Below are 20,603 nucleotides of genomic sequence, written 5' to 3'. Positions count from 1 at the left end.
TCTTTAATCTTGAATCTGACTAACACGCGCTTAACCCCACCGGTTCGATCCCATCCTGTATCTATGGTGATTCCAACGCGCATCTGAGAGAGTTCAGTGGCCGAGAAAACTATACTGGGCGTAAATTGAGAACATTTGCATGAGCTCTCTATTCTAATTCTGTCGGGAAAGTGCGAGGAACGAGTGACTTGGTCGGCGAGGGTCCTATCTTCAACCATCGATTACGTTCTATTTAACCAAGCTTTTGAGAATTATTTAAAGAGCATGGTAATTGATGAAGATGGTCTACTTAACATAGGTAGCGATCATAACTGCATCACTCTGACTTCCGCGATTCACATTCCCCGGATTAAACCACCTGTAAACGAAAGAACTTTCCGGTGGATGACCAACAACCCTGAGAAATCACAAGTTTTCTCGAAAGAAGTTGACAACCAACTTATCTCCAATAACGACCTTTCTTATGACATTTTCCACATTAATATAGTTTTTTCCGCTGATGCCCAATTAATTCCCCTTATATCAAAAAAGAAAGGAGTTACGCTGAAGCGGTGGTTTGATGAAGAGGTCAGTTTCTCAAGGAGCCAACGACAGGGCTCCCACCAAAATCCGAAAAAAAATAGGGAAATAGGGGATTTTTCTGGCTAGAAATAGGTTGAAATATGAACCAAATATTTTAAAGTAGGAACCAAATAGGGACTATTTTAATAAACAAAAATAAGATCTTAATTCTTTTAAAAGCAGCAAATTTTTAAAACTGACCAAAGAATATAGACCCCAGGAATCGAAAGAAAAACCGTTAATATCTCGGCTTCGTGTTGACGGAAGAGCTTCCGGCTAGGCGAATCAATAGAACCGGAAATAAGCCCGTCCACCTAGGTTTGCCTTTGGAGGCTAGATACAAGCAAATTATACTAGATGGAGCTGCAGTTTCCATTCCTGGGGTCTAAATTCTTTGAACTGACTAAGTTTTAATTTTTTTTAATGTTTTATCACAAAAATTACTTAGTTTTAATTTCTAAAAAACTTTTATCGATCACAAAAATAGCTTTAAATTTTTTGTAATAATTCTATCACATTTCTATCATTTCGCTTTTTTACGAAATATTTTAAGCCGATGGTACTTTTCACCAAATGTATTAGAAATAGGGTGATTTAGTGACTAAATATCTCTTTTATGGTGGTTTAGGGACCTCGAAAAAAAAGTAGGGGCTTTTAGGCATTTTAGGGACCTGGTGGGAGCCCTGCAACGAAAACAGACGAACAAACGATACAAACAAGCTGCGAAAGATCCTTCCCTCGATCGAGGTGAGACTCTTCGACTTTGGAAAGACTACCTCACGAAGAAACGGGCGGTATCGGAGTTGGTATCCTTTTCACAACCACCGACAAAACTCCGAGATCCAGATGGAAACACAGTCTCCTCACCAGTGAAATCATACAATTGGTCACTGAACTAGTATCCAAAGACGATCTTACCTTTCGGAATCGACATCGACTTCCAACAATCGAGGATATTACTTACAACGGTCCGTACGAGAAACCGCCTAACGAACTCACCGACAAGATTTCACTAGTTGAGTTAAAACAAACGATAAAAGCTCTTCCACGAGGAAAAGCGGCTGAGGGGATAACATTACCAATGAAATCTTAAAAAGTCGGGGGAAAACCGCTCAAGAGGCTCTATCAAATGTAAATAGGGGGAGAAAGTCTATCACTGCCTTCAGATTTTACCTTCCACCATGCTTGACACCCTTTTTAAAGAGCTAGTGATCACGTGATATTTCTAACCAATAAGGATAGCACATTACGCGCGAAGTAGTGCATTTGTGGTATTCCGATCAGCACTCAAGATGAAAATTTTGAATTTTATTCCCTGGCAACCATGTTACCGCCTCGCGATTTCAAATAGTCTCTCTGTCAAATGCTGAACATTATTTCCTTCGATAACGGTTGATTTTAATTAATAATTACTATATCAATTGTAAAATAAACGAAAAAAGCTCGTAGCTATAGCTATTATTTCAGTTAAACTTGCAAATTGTTAGGCCTTAACATCGTAGATTTACCAATTAGTCCCGATCTCTGCTCTAAGACGGCGCCACGCTCTCCACGATTTCAGTGAGCGTTATTCTAGTTACGGTTTATTTCTTTTCAAAAGTCGTGTTATTATTTTTAAAATGTCGCATTTTAGTTTCTATCATATATTTACTTTATTAACCAAATTATCGAAAGCAAAAGTTTAATATTCACGTATTTTATAGAGAACTATTTTTCATCGTGGCGGAGAACAACCGATACCTTTGTGTCCCTGTAAAGAGGCGAGGGGGAAGTCATTTCCGAAGCCCAAAAATTTTACCCCTCAAATAAGACGTCGTGCGGTTGGACCCAAGTGCCAGACTTTCTCCCCCTATTTACTTTTGGCTCTATGTATAATGTTCAACCGCGTCTTCTCCAATAACGACATACCTCATTCTTTACTTTGATGGAGATCAAGTTGGTGTTTAAGGGGGGGGGGGTGATAAAGACCCGAAGGAATTCTCATCCTACCGCCCTATGCACTCTCCCAATGCCTCAGTAAACTTTACATGTCTATTCTAAAAAACAGGCTTGAAAAACTTGTGTCGGAAAACTCGTCGTGATCAGCGAACCTCGGACAACATTTTGATCTTGACTCAGATGATGGATATAGCTCGTTTGTAGAAAAGACCTCTGTATTTGGCGTTCCTCAATCTGCGTAAGGCTTATGACTCAGTTTGTCGTGAAAAACTCTGGTAGACAATGATCCGTCAAGGGATCCCTCGTAATTTTCGTCCATCATATCAAGCGGCTCTACGATAAAGTCCATTACCGTTACTGGTTTGGGTCCTCGAAAACTGATTTCCTCCCGAGTTCGGTTGGTTAAAAGCAAGGCTGCCCTCTGTCCCCGTTACTCTTTGCACTTTACCTACAACCACTGGAAGACCGTCTTCGATTATCTGACAAAGGTTTTCACCTCAAAAACCCAACATATGAAGAAATAGATTTTAAAATTCCCGGCCTCTTCTTCGTGGACATCTTGAACGCTGCGGAAAGTACCACCGAACTCCAAAATCTCCTTACGATTTGCGGTACTTACGCCACGGAGTTTGGTCTTGAATTTGGAGCGAATAAGTGCAGCGTCTTCCCAGCAAACACGCTTGAAAAGAGCCTTATATTCCCACATTTCACCATCCAGGGAAACTCTGTGCTTGTATCCAACATTGTGGAATATCTAGGCATTACCTTCTCGACCGAGAAATATCTAGGTATTCACGAACAGAAACTCCGCCACAAAGCCACCACTTTCATGGGTGCAGTGAAGCATTAAGTAGCTCACTCGTGTGATGCCTACAAAGTGACCCGTACCCTTTGGAAGTCGGTGGTGGTTCCAGCACTAACACATTGCAATAAGGTTCTTTTTATAACGAGTGAAACATTAAGGATTTTAGACCAAGCTCAATTTGCGACGGGGAAGATGGCGTGGTCCTCATTCCAAGATAGAGGCGAAGAGCAAGTTACGTTATTTGGGAAGACTGAGGTTCATGAAAAATTCTCGTCTGGTTCACAAAATTTATATCTATAATAGCCGAGAAGCATGCAATACGGGCGGGCCCTCAGCTAATTGTGTTTCGAGGCACTCCACCCCAGTAAGGCCTCCCTGCCCCTTTTCCCCATGCCACAATTACCGGGGTACCCTTTTCCCCCAGCAAAAATAATATAAAAACTCGTCTTTCTCTCTCCCCACGAAAATTACTCAAAAACTCGTTTTTCTATCTCGTCTCAAACCCCCCAGTAAAGCACCCTTCCCTCCTTTTCCCATGCGAGAATAGCCGGAGTTAACTTTTCCTCCCGCGAAAATAACTAAAAAACTCGCCTTTATCTGTCGTCCCAAACCCCTGTAAACTCCCTGTATCCAATGGCAGATTTGCTCCCTCCTCATGAAAAACAGAAAACTACGCTCGTCCTTGAGCCTCGACTTCCCTCTGTCTCGCGGGCCGCTCTGTCTATAGTCGAACCACCTCAGTAACGAAGCGAAAGGCAGTCTCGCTTTCTCTTCGCCGGCCTGCCTTCGCCTTCCTTACTGACTAACCAAAAGCTCGAACGACGACGACGACGAAGTGGTGTTTATAATATAGATTCGTAAAACCAGCCTAATATCTAAATGGTATACTCGAACGACAAATCTGGACATTAAATATGGATCAGCAGTCTCCCGAGCGGAGGTCTCAAACCATAGAGAATGGAATAACGGTCTACTGAGTTTTGGACTAATAAAGTCGCTTTCCATTATAGCCTATGGTGGTATAAACAAAAGGGTGCGCCAAACATTAAGTCCTTCTATAATAATGATAGCCATCTCTTTTTTCAAGCCAGAACCGGAGCTCTCCAAACCACGCCTCGAATGACTGATGTTCTCGGTTCGGATCCGGAATGTCCTTTGTGCGGGTATTCTGTGGAAGATATCTTCCACGTGGTCATGGACTGTCCGAACCTATCCGCTTATCGTTGCCCTGAGGACTCTCATAGCTCACGCGAGGAGGACCTTTTATCCTGGCACTGTTTAAATTCTTCTAGAGATAAAGATTGGCCGAAAATTTCTAATTGTAAACTGGTTTTAATGGAGAGGGCCAGTCTCTGATTTTGGAATTTTCCCCTTTCGTTGTAAATATTGTAAATATCCAGCATAGGTGTCGTTAAACCATCTTATCTTATAACTTTTATCTTATTCTATGTAACGGCGAGTTTCGACTCCTCCCTGTTCTAAAAGGGATGTATTTTTAATATATTTTTGGCGTGCTAAAATTGAAAATAGCCAAAATGATAACGTCGTCAGAGCAGTAGCGGCGCTAAGGGTGGGCTGAAGTGGGCTTTAGCCCCCGTGCATTTCTGAGAGGGGCCACATATTTATATTTAAAGGGCCACATATTCATAATTAAGAAGCCTCATATTTTAATTTATGAATTTTCATTATCTCTAGAAATTTGTTTTATTGCGAAGAAACGTTTTTCTGGAAAAAATCTTTCAAAATCAATTTGTTTACTCAAAAAGGTAGTAGACCATAAACATATACATTCGGGAGGAAGGTAGCGGAAATTGAGAGAAAGTTGAAAAGAAAGGGGCTTCTGGGAATTTACGGAAATATCCCAGGCATGCACGTGTCCCCTCCAGGTCAGATACAAGGTCAGTAGGGGGTCCAAAAAACGCGACGAGAGCCGCAACAATAAAACGACCTTGCTCTTCTCGCTTCCTGGAAAATTTTGGGTTTTTTCGATTTCACCACTTTTGCGAAATATGGTCAATCCAAGGTTCCCACTAAGGGCCACAAAATTCTTAGGGGCCCAGCGTTGCCAACCGTACTAAAATTATAGTACATTTCGATAATTATACCTTTCGAATTTTTCCGTACTACAATTTCGATCGCGTACTATATATAGTACGCTTTTTGCGATAATTGTATTATAGTTTTACTATATTTCCGATATTTGTGCGATAATTTAAGAAATATTAGAAAGTTCCTTTTTGTTTACATAAGAACGGCGTTTCCAGTTTCTTAAGTAGGCTAAGAATTGAAATATTATACTCGGAGTGTTTGGTTTGTTCTCGAAAATACGGCTGACTTGACTAATCAAGCGTGTTGTAGCCTAACGAAAACGAAATATGTTAGTAACGGCCAACTATGATAAAGTGCTACCATGGTATAGCGAGTAATCAAAGCTGGCTGTACTTGCGTACTATAATTTTCTAGAAAATTCGATAATTTTTGGGCTTCGATACTATAATTTCAGTTTTGGGACCTGGCAACGCTGTAGGGGCCACAAAATTCTTAGGGGCCGCAAAATAATTAGCCCACCTGTGAAAAAACCTTAGCGCCGCTACTGCGTCAGAGAGTCATCTTATACTGTATTTATTCTGCTTTAACTTAAATTATATATCCCATGTAAAAATACTGTTTATAATTGCTGTAATTTAACGATGCAATCAACCAGTGGCGTAGCCAGTAATTCGTCAAGGGGGGGGGGGGATCGAAGTATGTGAATGTTAAGATAGGGGTCGAGAAAGGGTGGAAATTTAGTACAGTCAAAGGTAGGCTCAAGGGGGGGGGACAAAAATTTGCCACCTGCCAGTCGCAAAAAAAAATTATCATCATGAGAGCTTTGCGCCACTATTGGTTACTGAAATTGATATCAAACGCGAAGATCAAGTTAAACGTAACTAGACGCAAATAATCCCCGCGAAACTAGTAGGAATTCGGCCGAACTCTCGGATACCGCATTTTCAAAGTGCTATGCCCGTCAAATGTAATAATGCGCAAGGGGGGAAAGAACATGACGGAGAAGTTGTAAATTTCCATGGCACACAGGGGTAGCATTGAGGCAGACTTTCTTTCTCTAGTTTACATTTTTACTTATTACACCAATTTTAAACAATGTGAAAATTGTAAACATTGATAAAATGGTGTATAGTTTAAAAAAGAACACTGCTAAACGTGAACTTTAAAATTTAATTTTACCAAAAATTAAGGGTTAAATAACCACTACATTTCATTGTCTAATCACTATCTGACTCATTTGAGCTTGAACTATCATGATATGTACAACGCCGTTTTGCTATGTGATACAGAAAATCATCTTGAAAATCAATTGGTTGCTTTCGAGATGTTCCAACTGCAGTGCTTGTAGATGCCGAAGACTTTTTTGGAGGTAATTCATCATCTTCTGCAAAACAAATTCTATTATGTAACCATACCAATTCCATTTTTAATACATTCGAGCAGGTGGGCCTTGAAAGCAAAGTTGTGAAGCAATTCAGCTCCTGGTACAAATAATCAGGAGAGGTGAAATAACCCGTAAGTCCCAAATAGCACCAATACAAAAATAATTATTACAAGCACTTGTACTATAATACTTAATTTTATGTACAAGACTATCCCTAGATACAATTGGTCTATAATTTTTTAACCTTACTTCTCAATTGACTCTTTAAGAGATTGAAATTTAATTATAAAAAACTTATAATCAAGAAAACTTATAACATTAAAATAATTTATTTTGAATTCTGCACATTTTATGAAATACAAGTCAACAATGTTATTCCATAATTAGGACACTTTTTAAACTTCAAATGTCAATATTTGAAGAAAAGCCATACTGATATTATACGTTATCACTTGTCCCTCAAGCTGCTTAAGACATTTGAGCACATTTAAGCCTTATTTTAGATTTCCTTTTGCACTATAGTCCAGGCCTGTTGCATTAATTTTAAGAAAAACATTGATAAATGTTGCCATGCAGTATTTCTGTAATGAACCATCCTGACTTCACATAGTTACAATTCAGACTAGTTCCAAATAGTGTTCCAATTGTTGCACTCCTGAAACGTATTATTTAACGATGGCCAACAAATTTTCTATTCATGGTTATTTTAACCAAATCTACAAAAATTATATTTAAAGTTATTTTTACCTGTAATTGAAAATTGTGTGCTTTTTAACTGATTTTCAAGGAAGAGCTCGGCTTTCTTTAACTTCTGACATCCATCACTACATCCATTATCACATTCTCCGCAACAGATATTCTTTGATTTACATATCCTTGTGCCAAGTAGCCAGCTTAGATTGTTCTGCAGGTATACTTCTAATCCAGGGGGTAGTGGGAGGCAATCCAGAACACTTAGTTGACGAGATATATTATTCCGTAGAGCAAGACAGCTGAAGAATTTCAAAGATGATGTAAATGAACAGCTTTTCACCATTCTCATTCCACTTCTTGCTGCAGTAGATGAAACCATGGGGTAGAGTACCTTGCCTTTAAGACCATCGCAAGCAATACCTATTTCAAATTAAAAAAACTTAAATTTATAATTTTAAAGGGTTAATTCCACTGGGAAGCTCTACTAGTTCTTCAAAATTGCTTGCAAATTCATAGCTCATGGAGAGATTTTTAAAAAGGGAGAATAAGTGACTTTTCCATTAAAAGATTTTAGCATTTTGAGAGCATCCAAACTTTCAGCTCAAGGTGAACTAAGCGAATCTTATCATGAGCTGTGTTACATAACTTGGAATGGCATGCCTCTTAATCTGGTGGTATATTATCGTTTATAAAAGTTTCTCGCCCTTAATTTCCCCTTCCATAAAAATTTGTTGAGGTTAATGGAAATGGTAAATTTAGAGAGCGGTTGACTTGTGTGGGTATGAAGGGCTTGCATTATATGGTAGTAGCTTCATGACTTGGGCCTATGTGGTTCCTTGGGTATTATTCTAGCTGATTATTATTATTATAATTTGAGATTAACCCTAGCTAATCATTACTATTATTTGAAATTAAGTAAAGAATATTAAAAATTTAAAAAGATATTTTCACCTAATAATTTTCGGTTTTTGTAGAAAGACAAAGTTCCTTTCCAGGTGTCCAAATGCACACCAATAATGGCTCCTTGACCAAACCGTGGTGAATAACATTTTGATTTTCCATTATGATGAAATATACCAGTATATGAAAGGCCCCATGTTTCAGAATCTGAACCAAGGAAACTGCAAAAAATTCTGCTGCTACGGTTTAAATCAGCTTCTGCTGTACCAATACCAATCATCTACAAGAAAAAAATTGCAATATTCAGTTTAAACCTGAATTTTTCTTTACCATAGAGCTGTTACAAGTAAAAATATAAAAACTTTACGATTAAAGTGTAGGGACTCAAATATTTCACACTATGCATAATGAAATGAATCCTTTACCCTCATAACCTCCACCATGAGTTAATGTCAAAGCCGTCAGGCACTATGTTATAATGTTAACCATTTTTACTGCGAATGGTGCCAGACTTTGGTCATAGGAGGCTCTAAGCTAAGGGCCCGTTCCAGAGTCGAAAAACTCTCGTAAAGTTACGAAAAAGGGGGCGTGTCTAGTAGAAATACGAAACTTTTTCCAAAACGCGTTCCAGATGTTTAAATGAGACAAAAAGTCTAGTATCTTCTACGAGAGCTCAGGAGCTTTCGTAGAGCTCTCGTAAATGCGTTGGGAAGCGAAAATAATAATTTTTTTTTAGAAAATGGCAGTGGAGTTTCTTCGAGCTAACGAGATAAATCAAGGTATAAACAACATCGAAACAGACATCCCGCTGAAAATAATGTATCGTGAGTGTCCCAATACTATGAATTAATAAAAAAAATGGATTTTTGGCACTACCAATGAAACATTTACGTGAAACCGCGTTTATTGTACTACAAATGGGAATGGCCGAGGCCCGAATTGCAGGGTGCTCCATAGATTCTGCTACACAGGTAAGAATTCCTTTACCACTATTTTTATTTAATAATAAAACAAAATGAAGAAAGAACTATCTTTTCGTTTTAATATATTTAAAATGTCACTTTTGGAGCAATTTTTTTTTAATAAAATTATCTTATTGCAGATCCTCATAATCATGTGCTGTATTTGTTTTGGAAAGACGGCGAATTATTATCAAGTTGAGTATTTGTCGCATCGTTCACAGTGTAAACTTCAACAGCCAAATAATTTTTTGTATTACACGTTGATTTTTTTACATATGCTCCACTTATAATAAAAATTATTTTAATTCCTCAAATAGAAGTATTTATTTATAATTGTAGCTATCATTTAAAGAGAAAGGGGACACATCTCCCTTTTGACCTGATACCCAATGATAAAAAACTCCCAAATATACTTAATACAATGTTTATTGAAGCCCAAACTGCTTTTATGGATAAAAAATTACAGGAAGGTGATAACCACCTTTGTAAAAAATCCAAATGAAATTCAAATCTAGCACCAAACTGATATTAAGAGAAAAACCAGATGGAGACAGCTCCGTTAAAGAAATCACCAAAACTTTGGTCAGCTGACAATAATAAATAAATAAGTTTCATTGTTGTGGGAAGTTTTACATCTAAAAGCTAGAGAAAAGGTTATCAGTAATATTTTTTAAGTTTATTTTAAAGGAGTAGACATACTACTGGTAAATGTAATTATGTTTCAGGGTTATTAATTATTCGTTTATGAATGCGAGATCACTGAAATTAAATTTTCAATTTCCTTTTCAGTCCGAACAAGAGAGTTGTGTATGGCCACCAGAATTTTATTGGTATTGTCCAAATGACTCAAAAAGGAGAGAGAAAATTGAACATGTTGAGCTACCATTTCGTTTAGAATCATTTTCTAAAGCCGATTCAATCGTTCTTGATTATTTACTACCGACAGGGTAACGTTGTCTAACGTTTCGGCATTGCTACTAGCAATAGGTTCGGAGGACACAGGTAATGTATGATGTTTCTTATGGCTTCTTTTATCACCTTTAACACGTATACCAAATTATTACTTATATGTAAATTATCTGTTTTTCAGGGAATGTAGGAAAAGAGCAACGTTAACAATACCACTTTTGAAATTTTCTCATACCGTTGGCCTAGGCGGATCTAGAAGTGGTCTTTCAGCCCTTACGTCTATTTAAAAATGTAACTGAGCTATATCTGCTAGTAAGTAATATACCTGAACTGATTTTTTCTAAATATACCCATTTCATTGGCAATATTTTGCTTTGTCAATCTTTGTTTTATTTCCATTGATTTGTCATCAATATGGGAAGCTCAATTAAATTTAAATTAAATATTGATAACCTTTACTTTCTAGAAATATTTTGCCGTCTCTTTGAAGCCAAATAAAAGGGAGCACTACCATCCACGCTCGGTGGATACGTACTCGTAGGAGTAATGTGAAAACACCCCGCACTTGGCATACCAATAAAAACACCACTTGTTCTGGCTAGTGGTGGACTTTTCTGATCCTTATGATATCTTGGCCTTTCACTATTTTCATTGACCAAACACATTCTAGCCCTGCCACAATTTCTTCCCTTTCCTTCAACCTTGGTTAAACTTCTTTGCTTGCCCCATTTTTAAAACAATTTAGTGTAAAACTTATGAATAATAAATGTAAATGATATATAAAAACAAATGTAAATAACAACAAAATTTGAAAATATGTAAATAAAGTTTAATATATATAGTAAAATAACTGAAAGTCGAAAGTGGAAAATTGCCGCTGTTTACAAGAAATAAATAACAAGTCAAAGCTAAAGATTAACTGAGCGCTTGAAGTAACCCGCTTCCCAGAGATATTTTCCGGCATTTCTATTGGCTATGGCGGGGGGGCTATTCGATTTATGGTAAATATAATAATAATAAATTGGATTTGAATACTGTAGTAATATCATATGTAATGTAACATAATTATCATAAGTGTGCCTCTGTGTAACATTTCAATGAGACCTTGCACAATAAGTGTACCCAAAAATGGAAAATTATTTTACTCTTTGTAGTGTTGAGAAGGCCTGGTGACCATGGAAATTAAATCAAGTGATCGTGAGGTGTGAGCTAAACTATAAGTTGTTAAAGTTAGAAATGCGCCAGGAACCCTGTGCGTTTTCAAAATCCGCTTCACTAACGTCCGATTTCCTTCAATAAAGTATATGACGGATACACCGTCACAGAGTTGTAAGTGACGTAATTTACGTCATATCCCGTGAACAAGATTTCATTAATGAAAATGCTTTTATGGCACACTTATGAATGATTATGTTACATATCGTAATATATTAGTGGTGTTTCATAGAGAGTAGGAAAGTTGGGCCAGTCAATGGTCATTAAGGGAGTGGTTAGTTCCTAGTAGGCAGTCTTAGTTAAGGCCTAGCAGTAAGCAAGTTGGCTGAGTTGTGGATTCCTCAGTCCATAGTTAATTTAATCATTCTGGAAAATTTTTCTAAATTGCAAATCCAACGAATTCTGTGAGATGGCTGGACTTCTTAACATAATGGTCATTTCGATTGAAATGTTGAATTAGAACGTGAAAAAAAGAACATACCATATCTGTCCCATAAACTGGAGATATCATTTTAATTTCCCAATAATGTTGACCTGCCGATAATGGAGTATTTCCTCTTACAGTAGCTGTTCCACTACTGTAATGTTTATGGAACTTTACTTCACGTTGGCCTCTCTGAAGATAGCATGCCCAGGATTTTGCATTTTCATCCCAAACCCAATCAAAATCTGGTAAAAAGTATAAAAAAACATTAACACAAATTTAGCTGACTGATAAATGTGATAATAATTTAACTATGCACAAGTATGAATAATGAATATCATTTGATCATCATTATGAACTTGTTTTTCAAATTATTAGTGCATAAACAATGAATAATAGTGACATGCACTCAGACTCTGGGGTACTTTAATTATTTTTCCAGGGGGAGGAGTGTTTATATACACTTTATATTTAGTCCAATATTCGCAATAGTTTGGTTGTAGCTACTATTTGTTGATATAAGGGTCTGAAATGGTTATGGCTGTAGTTAATTTATTAGTGTCTTGCTGAAAATAGATTTCTTTTACTTCCTATGTATAACGTCTAAGGTTTGGTTGGTTGTGCCAAACTTGCACAAAAATCCATACAAGCGCTGATTTCCATGTAAAACTTTTTCTCTCACTGCGGTCACTTGAGCTGGTTTTCCCCTAGATCTCCTCTTAATTATCTCACGCGGTGGGAAAGAAAAAAGTTTTACTGCTCAATTCCATTTAACGCTATACTTCCTTTGAATAAGATTTTGACGAAACAAAACTACAAATATAAGAATATTAATTCAAAATACTAGAATGATTATCAGATAGGGGTTCTTCCTCAATCTGAAAAGTTAAAAATGTCTCATTAAATTTTGTTCTTCAGTAAATATTAAAGAGTTTTGTATATTTTAAGCACTACCCACAAAGCAAAATTATCCTAACTATTGTCATTGATAGTGCCAAATGCTTAAGCAGTCTGTTATGGTTAAAACCACAGAAGATTAGTTTTGAGATGAAAATAAGAATTATTGAACTGTCAAAATTACCCCTGCCGATCCCCAAGCTTTGGTTACACAATTAGGCAGGGCTCCCAGAGTACCTTTAAATTCCTATATTTTCAAAAATCGAACCTATAAATTGCTATATTTTCAAAAATTTAACCTTTAAATCCCTGTATTTCAAAAATTGAGCCTATAAATTCCTATATTTTCAAAAACTGAACCTATAAATTCTTATATTTTCAAAAATTGAACCTATAAATTCTTATACTTACAAAAATTGAACCTATAAATTCCTATATTTAAAAAAATTGTCATTATAGATAGCTGCTGAAAAGCTTAATTATTTGAAATTTACTTAACACTTATTTATAGGCAATCTTATCTTTCTTGATAAAAATGATGTGTATTATTTCTAGGACTGGGGTTAGCCAAACACTATATATATGCTTCGCTAAATAGACAGGCGTGTTCAATGCCTCAACTTGCATAAGATAGCAGACGCTGGTCAAAATTTTCCTCACACTTCAGAGTGCTACTAGTGGCGCCTCTTAACGGCTGGTCAAAGGCTTCTCCCGTGTTTCGAAAGTGTTAACAGGTTTTTGGTATGGAGATGCCAGTCTAGTAAGCTAAGCGTATATATAGTCTTTGGGGTTAACATGTATTTCTCAGGCGGCTGTAAGCAGCGTTATGGCATTCTTATGAAATCTTTTATTTAAAAAAAAAACACTAAAAGAAATTTCATAATCTTGAAATACGTTTAAGTAAATATTGAAGCAATATTAAATGTGATAGATGAAAATTAAAGTTTTCAAGTATAAGACTTTTGATATAAGTGTTTGTTATGGGGAAGATGTTCCAATATAATCCTATTTTATCAAGAGATTTTTAGATATAAATTCCTATATTTTCTGTGTTAAGTTCCTATAATTCCTAAATTTTAAAACAAATAATTGCTGGGAGCCCTGACAATGTACTTTAGGAGATACACCATTACAAGAATGTATTCAGGTTAAAAATATTTCCCCGAAGCACAATGTTTATTCACCTTCACATGAGAAGGAGGAAGACTGTTCAGTATAATCGCAGACTCTCTCTCTCTCTGTAGGTTGATAATATTTTTTGAAAATCATGAAACCACAAGCTAAAGTTGCTTCATATTCTCTGTTAACCTGAATACATTTTTGATCTTTATAATCATTATTAATTCTGAATTCCTAACGCAAACTGATCACATTATACCTTCATCGTCTTCACCACAGGTACACAGATGAGATTTCGTTCTTTTATGGGAACCTTTGTAGCAACTACAGAAGGCACCACCACTGGTAGTTTCATGGTTATCCTTAAAAAGTTTATTCAATGGTCTCCGCGTATACAATCTTTCGACATTAGGACCTGGTTGTGGTGAGGTGAATACTAAACTTTGGGAGAAGTGGGCTCTAGGTGGATTGGATATACTTTCTGCATTATTGGAAGATGAGTCACTATTTGAGGAGGACACTTCGTGTTTACCAACTTCTGATGAACGCAAATTTTCCTTTTTAAAGTCACTTTGAACATGTACAGTATTACTACCATTCACATCATCAACACTTTTAAAACATGATGATGACACACTTTCATCCCACAAATCTGACAATTCATCATCTTCAGTATTAGCAAGGGAATCTAAGAAGAAATGGGATTATATTAGACATAAGATGGAGAAAGGAACAAATTTATTTACAGAAAATATGAAAAAGTTAGTTTTTCTAGAAATAATTAATATTGGTAAAGCAAATTTCCAGGGTGCTTAATGCAAGTTATCATTGAATTAATTACCCCTTTCGTGTAAAGGACGTCTCAGTTTTATTTTTTACAGTGTATTTTCTTTTCATTTTGTAAATGTGTTTAATTAAGCTCTATAGGTAAATAGGTTGAGCTTTACTTGGAATAGTTAGAATTTGTCTTTAAGAAAAACAGGGGGAAAATATGGTGGAAAATAAAGACATTCCTATATCAAAGATATTTTTCCATTAATGATTACATATTTTAAGCAACAAACATTTCAAATTTACTAAAATATGTAACAGTAGAAATTTTGACTCAAAAGTGTGCCAGAATGCAACATTTTTCACTGAGAGATTGCCGTGAAGCAAAGAGTATGTAGAAGTAGGAGTAAAGAATTCATAAAAACTCCAGCGCCACCAAGTGTGGCTATTTTTTTTACTATTGAAAGGGGTGGAAAGCCACGCACTTCGACCCTTGGTCCATTGTGCAACCTCAAACCTATTACTTTAAGTAAAAAGTCCTATTTCCGACACAAAGCTAAGAATCCACTTAGCGGGGTTGTTGAAGAAGTCATACATCTCCAACCAGTGCATACCGAGATGCTCAAACCTTTAAGCCACATAGTAATCACAGCGGCAAAGCATGTGGGAGGCAGTTTCCTCTTTAGCTAAACAAGCCCTAAAAATTGGGTCATCATTGACTCCAATAAGATTTAGTGTCTGTTAAGCTAGCAATGGCCTGTAAGTAGGACAGTGACAAATCTAAATGTGGCTATTTAAAAAATATCTCTACCAGTGAACATAGAACGCTTCTACTACATAGCCATCTAGCAGTGGCCTAGTAATAGTGGTGTACAGTGGTGTGCTACACCAGGGCCCAGGCTCTCTACAATTTATATTAATAATAATAAAAGCTTTATTAGAGGATATTCTCGATCAGTCATAATGACTGTTTTACATAAGTCCGTTTAAATTAAAATAAAATTACAGGTGTAAAAGTACTTTAAATAAAATAATTTATAAAGTTGAAATATATTGTTTTAGGTCAGCTTTAAATATATTAAATGGCTTCTGGTTTTTTAATCTAATGTTCATAGCATTCCCATAAGTTGGTACCGACACTTTTTATGCAGAGAGGTAGTCCTTTTCAGACTGTGGAAGTTTGTTTCACTTCCTCTAGTTCCATAAGAATGTTTTGGATTTATTAATGGTTCAAATAGTTCCCTGATATATTCCGGGCATTTTTGATTATACATGTTAAACATTAGTATTAGCGTGTGATACTTCGCCCTTTGTTGGAGGTTCATCCACCCTAATTCCTTTCTTGCTGCCATTGCTGAGGAATGCATTGGTTTTCTGAGGATTGATCTTGCACTACTGTTTTGTAGAGTTTGAAGTTTTTTCAGTGAGGTGATGGAGGCATTATAAAATATGTCACCATAGTCGAAGACGGATTGGACAAGAGCACCGTATATATAATATTTAGTGTATGTTTATTCAGACTATTTAGAAATGCTTTATGGATCCATTGTTTTTGTTTCACTTTATTGAATGTATATTCAATATGACTAATCCAGTTAAATCGGTCATTGAGTTATATACCCAAGTATTTGAAAGTGGCGCCTCTCTTAATTCCTATATTCGGTAACTCTGTTATATTGATTGTTGCTTCTCTTTTCTTTTTATTTGGGGAAAATAAAAGGGCAGATTTCTTTGTATTAAGCATTAATCCTTTAGATTCCAAAATATCCTGTAAGTTTATAATGTCCATTTCTAAATCGTTCATGGCTTGATAAAGTTGCTCGTTGGCATATATTAGTGCAAGCACACTTCCCTGTGGGACCCCCGCCTTGACAGCCAACGGTTCACTGTTTGAACCATTGACGGTCACAGCTTGCATGCGATTCTTAAGGTATGAGTTGAACCATTGTAGCGATATTGGATTTAAGCCTTTCTTCTCTAATATTTAGAGCAGTAAATCGTGATTGACGCTGTCAAAAGCTTTAGACATGTCTAAAAATGCAACCGCAACATATTTTCCGGTCTCCATGCAGTAATTGTATTATCCTAATGTGTAGATTTAATGTGCTTGATTGTGTTGAATGTCCTGGTAGGAACCCAGATTGCATTTCATAGAACAAGTTATTCACAATACCGTAATCTATGAGTTGCTCATAGGCGCTTCTCTCTAGGGTTTTGGATAGTGACTGAAGGATTGAGATTCCTTTATAGTTGCTTGGATTGTTATGGTCACCTTCTTTGAATATTGGTATAACTTTGGCCTCTTTCCATCTTGATGGAAAAAGTCCAGTTTGGAGTGAGTTGTTTATAATACGAGTCAGTGCTGGGGCAATTATGATTGCTATGCCTTTAATTAGTGAAACTGGTATTGTATTTGTAATTCATTTAATAATCATATCTGGTATTCTTAATCGAATATTTTGTAGTATTGGTATTATTTTTTCATAGTATTAGAAATTCTACAGCTAGTATGCTTTAAAAAATACGCACATTCAACTTTTTCTCCATACAGTAATATCCAAACACCATTGTCCAAATAGTAGTGTCATGTAACCTGCTTTATGGGAAAATAAAGCAAGAAATACCTAGAAAATGGTTTGATTTTATCGGGGCCAGCCAGAACACTTACACAAGACTCAAATATTTAACGCTACGGCCCTTTAGCCATCTAGTTGGCTAGGTAGTCAATGGTAAGACTAGCAGCATCCGGTAGATATTTCAAAAGGCGTAAAGGTAGGACTGACACACTTTTGAGTCTTAATTATGTCACTTTTGACTGTGGTCATATTACCTATTTGAAATGACAAAGAATACATATGCCATAATAATTAAAATTAAAGATATACATTAAGAGTTTTTAAAAGTAAAGATCTATGTTGAAGTTTTTTCTGATTAAATATAAAAGATAGAGGAAAAATTCCATGACGCCAAAAAAAAAAGACAAAAATCTTCGGAGAACTTCAACTTCAAGAGATATTTTAATAAAGATGCAACAAGTGTAATCAGGAAAAACCTACTTTAACACGCTGCTTAACAACTGCCATGGTAATGTGCATCTTAATAGTTGATGTCATGCAGGGTTGAGAGTAGAGTTGTGTAAGAAGTAAAATGAATTGCACTAATGTTTTGGTCAATTTTCATTGTTAATACATACAAAAAAAACCCTTGGATGTTAATCCGTATTACCAAAGGTAAATGAACCGAAGCTATCAGACCGCTATATTGGCCATGTTGGAGGCATTTTCCTTATGAAAACATAGTTTAAAGTATCCTTTAAAATTTAACGCGCTAAGTGGCTCTCTAGCTTAAGTTTTACTATCACCACCTAGTGTCTCGGAGAAAACAGCTATGCACCGTACTGATGTTACCCATTGTTAGGCTTACGTTACATTTCAATGGATAAAACACGAAATATTTTATTTTTTATATCTCAACAAGAAGCTTCCGTGATTTTCCAGCTTAAACAGTGAAGAAACTTCCTTGTACTTGAAAAAAAATTTCAATTTACTATAATTTATGTATTTTACAGTAGGTTGAGCTCTCCTACCAACAACGACAGCTATTAAGCCATTAAATGCAGTCCTTTAAGCAGATGATAGATTATTTCTGAAAAGAAGAAACACGTGGCCTCTGCTTAAAACACGAATCGAGTATGAGTCTTTGCTTACATCCCCATTACTTTTAGTTTCTCGACACTGGAGATTTCTTTTCTTATTAGTAGTAAAATAATAAGTATGACTTTGGTGGATAATAAATTCTCATGTGCAACATTTGGCAAAGGTTGTAACACCCTTGATTCAAAAGCAATGTCCATTACTTCACTTAAAGACCCACAGAATTGTTTGATTTTTGAAAATAGGGATTGAAAAAAAATTAAAATTTTTATTTTTGTATATGCCTACTATCACGAGGTATGGGAAGGGGGTGAGTTAGCTGCAATTGGGGCTGAATTTTTCAAATGATTCTCTAGCCCTTTAAAGATTGTGGGTAGTGATGGGCACCGCTCCTCTCATTGTGAGCGCTTTAGTTATTATAAGCAAAAATTGAGCAGCAAAATGTTTCTTTAAAAGAACGCAAAACCAAAATGAGAGGAGCCCCAATTTCAGCGCTTATAAAATAGCGAAAAGAGAACAGCGCTTATTTTACTGCTCAAAAGAGAGCGAAAAAAGAAAACAGCGCTTATTTAACTGCTCAAAAAAGAGCCAAAAGAGAGGAACGCCAATTTTCTTGCTAAAAGCGTACGTGACCATGAACGGATATTAGGCTACCGAGTACGAGCGGTGCTCTTTGACGAAAATGCCCAACACCGAAGTTTAGTATTTATATTTCAGGAGTGTGTAAGATTTATCTATACTTCTATTCTAGTACAACTTGGGGAAAGATATGAATACTTATACTTGGAATTTAGAAATTTCACTGGTTTAAGTTTCTTCTTATCAGTGTATCTGTTCATATCTCAATTTGAATTAAAAAAAAGTCAAACTACATATTATTTAAGAGTGATTTCTCTATTACATTATTTTCTTTCCGAGGCTACAACTGAGTATTATGTAAAAAAATTATCATTTCATTGTATTGGTATTGTACGCAACTTTTGATTAGTTACATATAAATATCAGTATTTCTCTATTAGACAGTCCGAAGCCAGCTCTTTGCGCCTGGTACAAGAAAATCAAAGAATCTAAATATTGCCCTGACTACAAATAATTTTAGGGAAATATGCAATTGCTATTTTCAATTGTTTTTAAGGCCAAATTATCTGAAATTACTTTACACAGTATTATTTTGAATCGAAAAGTTTGACAATACTATTAAAAACTAGAACCGTAAAGTGTACATTTTTACTTCATTATGCCTTTTACATATTTAACTTGCCTATTTTAGCTTTAAATTACCCCCCAAAATTTCTATTCCCCCTTCTAAGGTGATAGCTAGGTTCAACTTCAAAGTTGGATTCTTTGAGGATAGTTGCTCTCTATGACAAACGCAAAAAATAAAGATTGTAATTTCATTCCATTAGTTTCATATGTATTTTTTTTTCTCTAGAGTTCGGAAAGGGCTAGGGCGAAAAGCCATACAGCCCATGGGGACCATTCGGTTAACATTAATAGTCAATAATTCAAGGGGATATTGTCAGTTCAAAAGTTTAAGTTTTTTTATAAATAATTCAACAGAGCCCGCACACACAATTTCTTTTGTAATGGCCTTAGATAAACTAGTATTTAAATTGGTCAAGGATAGTTCTCTATTTCTGCAGGAAACATTTAGCCTGTGAGGAAAACCAGCTGAGATAATTATTCACAGAACTCAGGCAGTACCATGTTAGACTGGTCGTCTCATACAATTATGAGTAGTTACAATACCCAACAATAATATTACATTATTATACATACCACTATCACAATCGTTATCATCTAAATCATCTTCTTGTAATATAATCGAAATTCCTTTGTTGGTCATAGTAAAGAAAATTTACCATAACCTTTTAAAGTCCGAAAAAATGAATGTCCGAACGTCTTCACAGACAGGGTGAGAGAATGTTAGTAAACGCCTACGGGAAACGTCTAAGGTACACAGTTTCCGCACGATATAACTAGTATACACTCCTAGACGTTCCTGCAACACGTCTCCTAGCAGAGAGAATTCTCTCTCCCCCAAGCTCCTAGTCACTTATGACTTATCTCTTAGGAAATTTCTAGCTTTTTCTTTTTAAGAAGAACTAGCGACATCTGGCGGCAGCTATTTATATTTAGGTAAATCAAAAAAATTTCAAATTTATTTAAAACTGATTTTATTTTTTGAAAAGTTTCTAAAAGTTTACTAAATAGGAAAATTTAAATAAAAATCTCTGCTTTTGTACTAATTTTATAGATGACGTGGGTGACGTTGTTGTTAATAAAAAATCCTTAACATTCGAGAAGGATCTGGCAACTAAGC

At 35.9% G+C, this 20,603-nt stretch overlaps 1 protein-coding gene across 2 annotated transcripts; it reads right to left on the bottom strand.

The window, feature by feature from the left end:
* Positions 1-6,503: 6,503 nt before the first annotated feature.
* LOC149960544 (SPRY domain-containing SOCS box protein 3-like) lies at positions 6,504-20,323 on the bottom strand. Of its 2 annotated transcripts, none has more exons than XM_090174817.1 (6): positions 20,060-20,323; positions 14,116-14,544; positions 11,898-12,085; positions 8,382-8,610; positions 7,485-7,850; positions 6,504-6,737 (listed from the first exon to the last, which is right to left on the bottom strand). In XM_090174817.1, the coding sequence occupies exons 1-6, from the start codon at positions 20,124-20,126 to the stop codon at positions 6,571-6,573; spliced, it is 1,446 nt and encodes a 481-aa protein (XP_090030943.1). In that variant the 5' UTR covers positions 20,127-20,323; the 3' UTR covers positions 6,504-6,570. The 2 variants fall into 2 exon arrangements, with proteins under 2 accessions (XP_090030943.1, XP_090030952.1); XM_090174826.1 differs by lacking the exon at positions 6,504-6,737 and adding an exon at positions 7,084-7,392.
* Positions 20,324-20,603: the final 280 nt, after the last annotated feature.

This window comes from Leiobunum rupestre, chromosome 1, assembly GCF_980474605.1.
Source record: "Leiobunum rupestre chromosome 1, qqLeiRupe1.1.hap1, whole genome shotgun sequence".
In the NCBI taxonomy this organism is placed as follows: Eukaryota; Metazoa; Arthropoda; class Arachnida; order Opiliones; family Sclerosomatidae; genus Leiobunum; species Leiobunum rupestre.
Note: the sequence above shows the minus strand (reverse complement) of the source record. Positions and strands in the feature narration are given on the sequence as shown.